The sequence below is a fragment of the Vigna unguiculata genome, chromosome 2, assembly GCF_037176805.1.
Source record: "Vigna unguiculata cultivar grain cowpea cultivar isolate G323 ecotype 2 chromosome 2, ASM3717680v1, whole genome shotgun sequence".
NCBI lineage: Eukaryota > Viridiplantae > Streptophyta > Magnoliopsida > Fabales > Fabaceae > Vigna > Vigna unguiculata.
In genome coordinates, this window is record NC_140793.1 from 15432221 (window position 1) to 15445802 (window position 13582).

The 13582-nt window shown below is 33.2% G+C and overlaps 1 protein-coding gene across 1 annotated transcript; it reads right to left on the reverse strand.

The window, feature by feature from the left end:
- Positions 1–744: 744 nt before the first annotated feature.
- LOC114170837 (Adenosylmethionine decarboxylase family protein) lies at positions 745–3638 on the reverse strand. The gene is made up of 4 exons (XM_028056311.2): positions 3383–3638; positions 3201–3283; positions 2318–2472; positions 745–2195 (listed from the first exon to the last, which is right to left on the reverse strand). Exon 4 carries the CDS (start codon positions 1997–1999, stop codon positions 932–934), a length of 1068 nt encoding a protein of 355 aa, XP_027912112.1. The 5' UTR covers positions 2000–2195; positions 2318–2472; positions 3201–3283; positions 3383–3638; the 3' UTR covers positions 745–931.
- Between the last annotated feature and the right edge of the window lie 9944 nt (positions 3639–13582).

The window sequence follows — 13582 nt, forward strand, 5'->3', positions numbered from 1 at the left end:
GCTCCACCAGGCGACACATTAGGACAGTGGGACGTTCTGAGTTGATTATGTGATTTGTGTTCTTTGGAGTGTATCTCGTGACAATTTTGTTTAAAATTAACCAATTTTGTTCGAAGATGTGACCAAATTTAATATTTTTATCAAAATTATAATGATATGAATTTTAATATACTATATATTTAAATAAAAACGTGAAAATTAAATTTGGTTTCAATTTGAAAAATGACCAAATTTGGTTCATGTTAACAAAAATTAGAACTAAATTAAACAAAAATAACAAATATTAAATATAAAAATTTGACACATGACGTTCACTATTCGATCATTAATGATTTAATATGATTTAAATGATGTTAAAAAAAAGGATCCAATTGAACAAAATTTACAAAAATTGAAACTTATTTAAATACAAAATCAAAATTAAAACTTATTTAACAAAACTTGTCAAAAAAATATTTTAACCTTATAAAAACAAGCACCGAAAGGAACAACAACTATTTTGTATTTTACCTGAACTACAAATCATTTTACTAGCTCATTAAAATTTACTAAACCAAGTTCATTTTTATAAGTACTACTAAATAAATTTATGAACTGCGTCTAGTCTTCCACTACAAATTGCAAATTGAATATGCATATTTTATTTTGATAACCCTGAACATTTAATTTTTCAGCAACCCCTTAACCTTTTGAAGTTAAACCCTAAAAAATGCAAATTAAATCCGTATAAACAAAACAACCAAGTAAAGCAAGTGCTTCATTTTATTACACAATTGAAACGTTCAAATGGAAATAGAACTAACAAACGCCGGAACACCACAATTAACAGAAACAAACAGCAGGAGACAATAATATGAAAATACCAGAAACTAATAACGTGTCTGGAAAACCAGACTTATTACAAAGACAAAGGTTCATAACCACACTTAAACTACTCTTCTTCAACTTCATCTTTCCAGCACTTCAGAGTTGATCTAGGTGAAACACAGTCACCAATCTTCACGAATCTTTGGAAGACAACAAAACCACCCATTCCAAGCCCTTCGTGGCTCCACTCTTCACGATAGTATCCCTTCACATCCACAAAAAACATATTTTCCAAGGGCTTGCTTGCACCATCCACGTGAATAGCTAGAGAAAATTCGTTTGGAAGGAAACATGACAATACCCTGCCAACCAACTCGTTCAGGTTCACAACTTTAAAGTCGTAGCCCACGGTCTCAAAGCTTGCATAACTGAATCCATCTTCTGGAGTAATATGAATGGTAGAAACAGCACCCCCTTCAACAGAATTCATTGAATAACCACATGGCTCAAAGTCGAAATCGCATATCTCAGAATTCGGGAGAATCTTTCTAATGCCAGAATTAACAGTCATCATGGCAGCTGAAGCAGATTGTTCTTTGTAGAAAATTTGTGCTTTCTCTCTATCCAGGCCCGTCATACACATCTCTAGAGAATAAATATCGTTGTTATCAGATGACATTAGAGAATCAGTATATGCAGAGAAGATATGCCATTTCTGCTTTTTGTCTGGACTACCCATGATATAAGCCATGCTGCCTAATCCAAGTTTCCCAAAGTAGTCATTAAGGATAGCTACTTCCTCAGTAAAGCAGCGATGGGGATATGGCTGAGCACCAGGAAAAATGAAACTTCCTCTGGTATAGGTTACAGATCTAACTTTAAGAGAAAGCATACCAGCGAACTTCAGTATGGGCGGGATTGCAAGAAGTAACTTTGTAGTCCCACAGGTTTTGATGATGATCTTGTACGCATAAACAAAGAGACTGGACTCCGACAGTACATAGGAGTCAACATCATCATTTGAGAGCGAAGAGACTATGGTGCAAGCAGCTGGTGTTAGGATCTCATCCAACTGGGATTTCGTAAGAACTCTTAAACCCCTTCCTTCAGGGTCAGCAAACATTCCTGGTTGGGAAAAGCATATTTCCAACCTCTTTTCATAACCTTCAAAACCTATTGCAGAAACTGCCATGGTCGTCTTTCAGGAGAGGAACGAACGCAATAGGAAACGGCACAGAGTATCTCAAAGAGAGCAATTGGAAAGATGGAGTTTGAAGGAGAGTAGTGAAAACCTAATCGAAAACAAAACAAAAAAAAAACTAATAAAACACTGCTTGCATGCAATGAACTATCAATCCAGGGAGGTATCAGGATGGCTTGCGAGCGCACTGCAAAACAATAAACAAAAACATCTATTAGCTCGTATCAACAAATTTTCAACTACGGTAATATAAGAGAATCCATCTAACAGCAAAATAATAACAATGAATAATAAAAAATGAAAACTCACGTTGGAGTAAGCAGCAGATCTGAATTTCTTGATGCCACCGTTTGGTCGAATGTCTTCAATGCTGTAGCCGAGGGGAGCTTCGTAGAACAATGATTTACTACTACTACTACTAGACTTCTTTTTCCCACCTTTAGACTCCATTAGTTCATTCAGCCCTGAATCACACAATCAACATACATAAGCATTTGCCCAAACCCGCAACTGAATCCAAGAAAGATAATATCGCAGCAAACAATATACACGTTATTCATGCAAGTTTGTGCAAGTATGGGAAATTATTTTAAATCGAACAAATCGTGCAAAGTTAATTTTTGGATCTACAAAAATAATAAAAAGAAAAGCTTTCCGAGTAAAATTCAAGCAGGAGCAAATATGTACTTAATGAAAACAAATGCATTTTTCAATTCATAATTCTATAATTTTACTTGACTACTTCATTAAGAACAAGTGTTCTGTGAAAAAAGTTTCAACTTTAAAAAGCAAAGGAGATCACACCCTTAAACAATTCTAAAACATAGAAAATGATCGAGATCGGTCAAAGATTTAATGCAACAGAAACGCCACAAAAAAGAAGAAATTGATCAAGAAAACCGAAAACGAAAATATGAAAAGCATGAAAAAGGCAATTGGTAATCATTTAAAAGTATATCAAATAAACACTTTTCAGAGAACGAAAAAGAGAAGCAAATAATATCAAAATCATTAGAACAATATTAAACATAAAGCACACAGAAAAGCAAAACAAGATCAAAATCATATAAATGAAATACTAGAAATAAAACATGCAAATCAAACAAGAGAACGAAATCAGGGTACCAGATCTAGAAACCTCACTGCAATAGTTACATAAAAAAAAAAACTACATAAAAGGAAAAACTAATACCTGATTAGATTGATCGTTTAAGATGCCGCAACGAATTACGCTGTAAAGACCTTAAATCATCCAATAGCCAAAAGGCAGACAATCTGAAATTTCAAGAAACAAACAAAATCCATGAATTGAAATGTAAACGAATCGAGCGATGCAGGGGATGGAAAAAGTAAAAGGAGAAGAACAACGCTTACATATTAGGAGCAGAAGAGGAATCACTTTACCAAGTAAAACCCTAAAAATCAAGACGAGTGAACAATGAAGAGAGAAGAAGGAAGAGGCGCCGAGCAGAACGTAATGAGAAAGAGTTGCGTGTGGATTGAAGGAGGGGCTGAAGGTGAATTTATAGCGTAGAGGTGTATGTGAGGGAGGGTTTGTTGAGCGATTTTTAGGGCCGCCCGTGACTGTTTTGAGAAAATCGAAAAGACGGTCTTGCCCTTGCCTAGTTTCCAGGACGTTTCATCATTATTCTGGTAATTGGCTGCCGTTTTACTATAATATCGCTTGCTGGGGATTCTATCTTCTCCTACAGTTTTTCTTTTTTACGAGTATTGGCTTAAATATAAATTTTTTTTTATTTAATTTTGTTCTTATTTTCGTGTTTTTTAATTAAATATTTATTTTTGTCAATTAGTTAATTAGATTATTTTTACTAACGATTTTTAAATAGTTAATATTTTCTAACCTTACATATTACGTGTTTATTTTTTGATTTTTTTAATTTTTTTTTAATTTTAAAAGATTTTAAAATTTTTTTAATTTTAAAAAATTTGTCTATGTGTCAAGTCATAAATTTTCCACTTGTCAATCCTAGTGCCATCAGTTTATTGTGTATTTTTTTTTTTTTCAATTTAGTTCTTATATTCATTATTTTTGTTTAATTTGTTCTCAATTTTTGTTAAAATAAATCAATTTTGTCTCTTTTAAATTGACATCAAATTTAATACCTTTTATACAAATTATATTAATATTTTTTTCTAAAATTGATATTTTTATTAATTATTTTTTTTATTTCAATTATTAAATTTAATTATAAATTGAATAAAATTCTTATATTTAATTGCTAAATAGAATATAATTATTTAAAATATTATAAGAATATAATTATTAAATGTTTTTTTCTAGTATTAAAAATTTTTAAAAATCAAAAACAACTAGGAGCTGACATATGACATGTACGGTTCAAAAACATTAACTATTTAAACACAGTTCAAAATGTTTTCTTACGTATTCTTGATAAACCAGTGTTTATATATAGGTGTAGGAAGATTGTAACGTCCCAATTAAATAGATAAAAATCAATTTAAATAAACGCCACATATATTAAATATCCAGAGAGTGCGGAAAGACGGGATATGACGTACACAGTACCCCAACATATCCATAACAAAAGGAAGAGGCTCCACAGGCCTAAATGGGATGCAAAAACTCGCCAAGAGCGAGAGAAACTACTACTACTACTAAACTCCAACGCTGAGAACCCTATAATGAGCCTGATAGTCGCCCAAGATATCATCAAACCGCAACATCTCTCTTATTACCACTGCCAGAGGTTCTCACATCTGCTCACATCAACAAGGTTGATGATCATCGCAAAGGAAGAAACCACACGCAAGCATACAAACAACTAAAGGGTAAGCTAGTGAAAAAGTTATCATATCATACACTCAATCATACAATTTCATATTCGGACATAAATGGCAGACATCCATATGTGAGGCACCAAAACCATATAAGACACCAAAACTTGACTATCCAAATACGCTCAATGAGGCACCACCACGAGACAGTGGAATTACATCCTAGCAGTGAGGCGTCACCGCGAGGCCTTCGCGGAATTATACCCTTACAAGAGGCACCACCACGTGGCCTTCGTGGAATTACGTCCTGGCCTTGAGGTACCACCACGTTACCCTCGTGGAATTACGTCCTGGTCTCGAGGCACCACCGTGAACCCTCACCTCAAGGTTCATGGAATTAGGTCCTATCGTTGAGGCACCACCGGGGACTCCCCTTAGAAGGGTCCACAGAATTACGTCCATAAGATAAGGCACCACCACGAGCCCCGCTACAAGGGTCATGGAATTATGTCCTACATAAACCTTACTCATACATTATCAATCAATCATGAAGTTCCTACGCATACCATTAACATGTCATTTAGTATGAATGATCAACCATCAAATATATCTCATGCCAAGCTCATTTCCAATTCATTTATTCTCCCTCATACATACATAGTACATGCATATCCACCCCCTTTGTACATAATAAGTCAATGAACCAACTAATCAAACAACCATCAACATTCATGAAACAAAGCATAGAAAAAACCCAAAAGAGGTCTCGCTCAAGATGGAGTCCTCGCTCAGGCGAGAAGAGTGCTCTCGCTCAAGCAGCAAACTCTCGCTTAGGCGAGACTGCAATAGTGGCTCCTGGAGAATTTCGCGAGCTTTCACTTAGGCGAGGCTGTCTCGCCTGAGCGAGACCGTTCTTCGCTCAAAACACAGCCCCTCGCCTGGGCGAGCACTCGAGCAGAAAAATTGGGCGAGTTCTTGTTATTCTCGCCTGGGCGAGATGAGCTCGCCTGGGCGAGTATATCAGTACTCACCACTGAACCACGCGTATTCAAACAGGGACTCGCTCACAACGACACCCAAAGCATTTTCGTACCATCAGAAACCACATACTATCACCAAAATACGAAACAGGACCAAAGCACACCAACAATGAATCAAAAGCATGAAGTCTAGCTTCCCTTACCTTGAATGGGATCACTAAAGTTCACTGAGAAGGGGAAGGTACGGCGACCCAAACCAGCGCAGTAAAACTGGAAAACAGATGTATTACTAAGCCTACTATTTTAGATTCAACCTAATAGAGACCAAGGCATAGGAATGGAAAGAGAAGGGTAAAGTCTAAGTTCAACTTACCCGAATGAGACCTTAGAGTGAAACAATGGTTGCTCGGAGAATGCCCTAGCAGAGCTCTACGTTCAGCTGCAAGGTGGGTAGGGGAACAATCTTCTCTGAAAATTAGCAGAATGAGGCGTTAGGGTTAGGTTTAGGTGTTTTGGGCACTTCTTGGGCTGGCCTTAGGCCCAACAGATTGGGGCAGTCCCTTAGTTATTAGGGCAGAGAAATAAATGGGCTTCACAAAGATTTGTTTGGGAAGTAAGAAGTTCCCTTGACATCTCTTCATTTGTAAAGAATTGTCGATGTGAAAACACAGAGACAAAAGATTGATCTTTGAATAGGAAAACGAGTGGATCCACGAGGTCCCAAATGAATTGGCTTATTCGAAAAGTTAGTCAAAATGACCAAATTGACAAAAATGATGACCAAATTGAACACAAAACGAAAATGACATGTGGAATGTACTGTTCAAAAACGTTAACTATTTAAACATCGTTAGTCAAAAGGACCAAATTGACCAAAATTTGATGAAAATGAGAATCAAATTGATTAAAAGCAACAAAAATAAGGACCAAATGTATATTTAAGCTTATTTTATTTTAGGGTTAAATATGTTTTTGGTCCCTCAAGTTTCAGTGAAATTTGAAATTGGTCCATCTTCGAAACTTTTAACCAATTTAATCCTTCATCTTTAGAAATGTATGTATTTAGTCCTTTTAACTAGATTTTGTTAAGTTTATCTAACGTTTTAAGCATATTTCATGATAGTATTTGAATTGTTTACATTGTTTGACCCATTTTCGTTTAAATGCTAACTCAATGTTTAATTCTGGGTATTTAATTGAATTTGTGTGTTTAAATATTGATTTAATTGGGATTTCCTATAATTGAGTTTATTGAGCATGAGATACAAAAACATGTTAAAAATAGTTTTTTAGTTGCATAAATGTTCTTTGGATATTTTGAGGTGTGTTAGTGCAGCTGCAACTAAGTTGAGCTCATGGAGGTGTGGAAATAAATTGTTTAAAGCTTCATGACACCTTAAAGATAAATCCAAGAATAAGAAATTATCAAAAGCACAAAAATCCAAGCCAAGCATTGCATGAAGACGACAAGAAAAGCTTGAAAGAGTGAAGAAGTTTGGGTAAGCCAAGAAGAGAGCAACAAAAAAATTGGACGTTTTCTTTATCTTTATGATAGAAGATAATTTGGGAAATATATATCTTTAGATATTTTATTTGATATTTTAAAATAATTATCTTAATTAATTATATCATAAAATATTAAAAGATATTAACTACCAAATCTTTTTAAATATGACAAGATCTTCTTGAATCTTTTTAGATCCACAACAAACAAATATATCTGGAAGATATTGAATTATTTAGGAGATAATTTGAGGAGATTGCAAAGGGTTGATTTGGAAAATTAATACAAATATTAATTGGTGATAATTTATCATATATCTTTAAGTAATTAATTAATTTAATTATATTAGATATTGATATTATCAACCAACTATATTTGTCAAATAGTCTATATCTCTCCAAATATTTTTAAATATATATCTTTATCTTTATTTTAAAATATATTTGAGAGATTTTAGCAACAGAAAAACCCAGTCCAATTCCTAAATAAAGAGACCAAGGGAGAAGCAGAAAACAAGCTCCGCACTTCGGAATTTAGGAACCCTTAGGGGGCCTAATTTTTTTCTCTATCCTTTCTTCTATTTTTATTTTATTTTGTGTTTCATGTAGTGCTAAACTTCTTGGGTTGATTCCATTGTAATTTCATTATGGATTCTAAGGTTAGAATGAAATAATTTCTTTGTTCTTTTTATTATTGTTGAGGTTTTAATTCATCTATGTCATTTATGTTTGAATCACGTAAAAAGTAATGATTTTAAATCTATATGCATGTTGATCATATGAGTTCAAGGGTTTTTAAATTGAATTGAGACTTTACTTTGATTTTATTTAGAAACTTTCATGTGATTAAATGAGTTCTTACCAATAATTGAGACTTTACTTTGGTTAAAGGTATATACTCTAACAAAAATTAATTGAGACTTTACTTTGATTAATTAAGCTTTTTAATTTGGTGAGGAGATAAAAGAATAGACATGATTAGGCATAGTAAAATTTGATTGAGACTGTACTTAGGTTGAATTTATCGTGGATAATCTAAAAGTTCTCACTTTTAATTGAGACTATACTTTGGTTAAAAGTGAGAACGCTAACAAATTAATTGAGACTTTACATTGATTAATTTGTAAATCTACAAAAATAATTAATTGAGCAATAATCTTTAGATAACCGATGATGAATCTATTTTGAAAAAGCAATGAAATCAAAAATCTTTTCTTTGCTATTGTTTTTATTTCTTTTTATCTTTTCTATTTCTTTCTTGTTTATTTTAATCCTCCCATATTTTTATTATTTTTATTGACTGTTTTGTATAGATTTTATAAGAACTAACTTGTTAAAAATCAATTTCGTGTTTGTTGGGAGACAACTTAGGGTTAAATTTACCCTTTCTATTTCCTTAACTACTATCTTAGCAATACTGCAGTATCTATAGTTTAGTAGTATTAATTTGATCGCGTCAACGACAACGTTATCACCTTCATCTTTAGAAATGTATGTATTTAGTCCTTTTAACTAGATTTTGTTAAGTTTATCTAACATTTTAAGCACATTTCATGATAGTATTTGAATTGTTTACATTGTTTGACCCATTTTCACTTAAATGCTAACTCCAATATTATCATAAAACGCGTTTGAAACTTCAAATAAACTTAACAAAATTTGATTAAAATGACTAAATTCACGCATCTCTAAAGATGAAGGACTAAATTGGTCAAAAGTTTCGATGGGGACTAATTCCAAATTTCACTTAAACTTAATGGACAAAAACATATTTAATCATTTATTTTATTTAAATGTGAAAAGATGAGATCGTGTTTGTTAATGACATGAAATATTGGAGGAAAATTTGTATTTAGACATAGTAAAGGAAAGAAGATTGAATGAATGAAATAAATAAGTTTATTATTTTATCTTGCATAGTTTTAATGGAACAATATTTTCATAACGCATTATAAAATAAATTTTTGTATTTTGATATTTGACAATATTTGAATGAAAATATGTGATTTCTAACTTTTGTTATACTCACGTGATATTATATTATTATTATAACATCTCATCATGTTAAAAATAAAAACTAAAATAATGAACATTCGTATTAATTAATATGTTCTTTAACTTTTTTAATATGATTGATATTTGCTTTTGTTATCTTTATTAATTATTTAATTATTTTTGTCTGTTAAATAATATGCATTATCATTCATTTTTATATATCACATTTTAAACGAAAATAATAAAAAAAATTATTAATTTTTTTTAATTATAATATTATTTTATATAAATTTAAAAAATTTATATTAAAGATATTTCGTATTAAAAATTTTATTTTTTAATTATATAGATATAAGACAATATTCTTGTTAATTAAATAGAATAAATTCAATTAAAAAATATAAAATTATGAATATTATTCCATTAAAAATTTAATTAGAAAATTAATAAGAAATATTAAAATATATAAAATACTTAAAAGTTAATTATTTGATAATGAAAAAGCCCTCGCTCAGGCGAGAGAGGTTCTCTCGCTCAAGCGAGCTGCTTTTGCCTAGGTGAGAACTCGAATAGGGGGAAACAATGGCTTTCGCGTTTTCTCTCTTTGGAGAGACCTCCTCGCCTGAGCGAGATGAACTCTCGCTCAAAACTGGAGCTCGTCGCTTGAGCGACAGCTCGCGAAAACCCTAAGGAGCACTTCTAGTACTCTCGCTTGGGCAAGCCTCGCTCGCTTGAGCGAAAATACCAGATTCCTCCACTATTCACGTGTGGTTAAATCAGATTCTCAACCAGAACAACACACAACTTATTTTCATACCATCAAAAGCTTTACAAATCATCAAGAGTACGAAATACAACATGAATAAGCAAAAATAACTTAAAAACGTGAAACCCTAGCTTCCTTTACTTGGAAAATGCTAGCCAAAGACATCGACACCTAAGTTAGCGAGCACTACAACTCCAGAAGCAGATTCGAGAGCTGGAAAAGTAGTAGAACAAATTCAAAACGGGTTACCAAGGTGAGCCCTAGCTAGAATCATGACAACAAAGCTAGAAACAAAGAAGGTGCGGGTTGAGGACTAACTTATGTGAGAAGGAAATGGAGTCGAGCTCGCTTGAAGATGAATGAGGTTTAAACCCTAGTAGAGCTCTATTGAGGGAAAATGGGAGTGAGTAAGGCACTATTTTTGCAAAGTGGGCAGAAAATGAGAGGATTAGGCTGGTTTAGGTGTTTTGGACACTCTATGGACCAGCCTTAGGCCCAACTGATTAGGGGAAACCCTTAAACATTAGGGTAGAATTAAAGTGGGCCTTACACCAAGCCTATATTCATGTAGTTATCATATATGTTTTAGTTTAATCAAGAATCAAAATCTATATTTAACATTTGAGGTAAAGCCTTCTAAAAAGGTTATGATTTTTTTGAAAATATTTGTATAACTATAGATATTAGTTCTTTAAATAACTAAAATGTATAGATATGCAAATATTTTTGAAAATGCTACTAAGTCATTATAGACTTCGGTTATGTAAAAAATCGAAGTCTATACTAACTCATAAGTATAGACTTCAGTTATTTGGGATCGTTGTCTATAGTTATACAAATATTTTAAAAATTGTTACCATTTCATTATATACTTGAGATGGAAGCTTATATTCATATCGTTAGGATATAGACTTTGGTTATCCTTGAATCACTACTTATAGTTGTATAAATATTTTCAAACATTTCATTGTGTCATTATATACTTCGTTTTTCTTAAAAATGAAACATATTAAACGATGTTGAATCTTACTTTTGTAATAGTGTATTTTAACATTATTATAAATTTAATTAAAAAATTTAAATTTTTAAATAAGATTTTTCGCCATTCTCACTCCACATCACAAAACTTATAAGACAATATTATTTTAAATATTGATATTTAAAAAAATTGAAATTCAAATAATTAGATATAAAATATAATAATTTAAAATGAATAAGTGTAAGGCCCAATTATTTTTGCCCCAATATTTTAGGGTTGTCTTAAACCATTTGGGCCTAGAGGCTGGCCCACAGGGTGCCAAGGCCCCTAAAGCAACCAAGGTCTCCCATTCAGCTCTCACTTTTGCAAATAGCCCCTCTTATACGCTCTATTTCCTTTTTAGAAGCTCTGCTAGGGTTTCGAGACTCATTCGTCTTCAAGCAAGTTCAACTCATTTTCCACCCACGTAAGTTGATTCTTCTCTTTCTTGAACTTGCTCTGCTATTTTTCGGCTCTCGAGTTCGTTCCTAGAGTTGCGGTGTTCACTATTTAGCGTCAAAGTGCTCCTGCTAGCTATTTCTAAGTAAGGGAAGCTAGGGGTTTCTTGTTAATCCGATTCTTGCTTGTTTTACCATTGTTTTTCATGATTGCATGGTTGATGTGCTACTAAAAATGCTTGGGTGGATTGGTATTGATGTTTGGGTATGAGTGTATGGCTGTTGCAGGGAGGAGAGTGGCGAGACTTGACGTTCTCGCCCAAGCGACCCAGTCTCGCCTAGGCGAGACTTGCAGAAACAAGTCCAAGCTCGCGCTCGAGCACTCGCTCAAGCGGGGAGCTCTCGTTTTGAGTGAGGTATCATCTCGCTCAGGCGAGAGAGGCTCTCCTAAGCGAGGACGTGTGGGAGCTTGAGGCATGTTGCTGTAGTTGTAGACCAGGCGAGGAACCTCACCTTTGGGCGAGGGGTGGCTTCGCTCATGCGAGGAGTGGCTCGCCTAAGCGAGAACTCGTGGGTCTCGCAGGGTTCTCTGTTGGCAGTCTCGCCTAAGCGAGAACCTATAGCTTGACCGAAATATCCCTTTCGCCTGAGCGGGGGTTCTCAGCTTGAGCGAGACTAGTTCGGGGTTTTACTCCATGATTGTTCTTTCCATGCTTTTGGGTTGTTAATTGTATGCTTGGCTTGGAATACCATATTTTAGGTGTGAAGCATATGAATATTCATATGAGATCTAATTGTATGAGCTGAAATGTTGAGTTAACATGAGTTTGGCATGAACCGAGTATGGAATGGTTGATGATAAAAGTGACATGTGATTGGTATGAGAATGAAATGTTATTGTGGATAAATGGAATATGATGTTGATATGATTAGGGCGTAATCCCACGATAGTTTCGTGGTGGTGCCTCATTTTGGTTAGGACGTAATTTCATAAGTCTCTAGGTGAAACTTCATGGTGGTGCCTCAGTTGGTCGAGACATAATTCCATGACCCCTGTTAGTGGGAGTTCATGGTGGTGCCCCATCTATATAATTTAGTAAGGATTCAAGGTAAGTGATGAGTGCGTATTTTTGCCCTCATTTAGTGTTTAATTCTGGGTATTTAATTGAATTTGTGTGTTTAAAGATTGATTTAATTGGGATTTTCTATAATTGGGTTTATTGAGCATGAGATACAAAAACATGTTAAAAACAGCTTTTTAGTTGCATAAATGTTCTTTGGATATTTTGAGGTGTGTTAGTGCAGCTACAGCTAAGTTGAGCTCATGGAGGTGTGGAAATAAATTGATTAAAGCTTCATGACACCTTAAAGATGAATCCAAGAATAAGAAATTATCAAAGCAAAAAAATTCAAGCCAAGCATGGCATGAAGACGGCAAGAAAAGCTTAAAAAAGTGAAGAAGTTTGGCTAAACCAAGAAGAGAGGACCAAAAAAATTGGACCTTGCGGTTTTTTTTATCTTTATGATAGAAGATAATTTGGGAAAAATATATCTTTAAATATTTTATTTGATATTTTTAAATAATTATCTTATTTAATTATATCATAAAATATTAAAAGATATTAACTACCAACTTTTTTTAAATATGACAAGATTTTCTGGAATCTTTTTAGATCCACAACAAACAAATATATCTTGAAGATATTGGATTATTTAGAAGATAATTTGAGGAGATTGCAAAGGGTTGATTTGGAAAATTAATACAAATATTAATTGGTGATAATTTATCATATATCTTTAAGTAATTAATTTATTTAATTATATTAGATATTGTTATTATCAACCAACTATATTTGTCAAATAGTCTATATCTCTCCAAATATTTTTAAATATTTATATTTATCTTTATTTTAAAAGATATTTGAGAGATTTTAGCAACAGAGAAGCCCAGTCCAATTCCTATATGAAGAGACCAAGGGAGAAGCAAAAAACAAGCTCGGGACTTCGGAGTTTTGGAACCCTTAGGGGGGCCTAATTTCGTTTCCTTTCTCTCTCTCCATTCTTCTATTTTTATTTTGCATTCATGGAGTTCTAAACTTCATGGGTTGATTCCATTGTAATTTCTTAATTGGATTCTGAGGTTAGATCAATTAA

Coding starts and splice junctions, on each gene's coding strand:
- LOC114170837 (XM_028056311.2), bottom strand. CDS start 1,999: ATGGCAGTTTCTGCAATAGGTTTTGAAGGTTATGAAAAGAGGTTGGAA.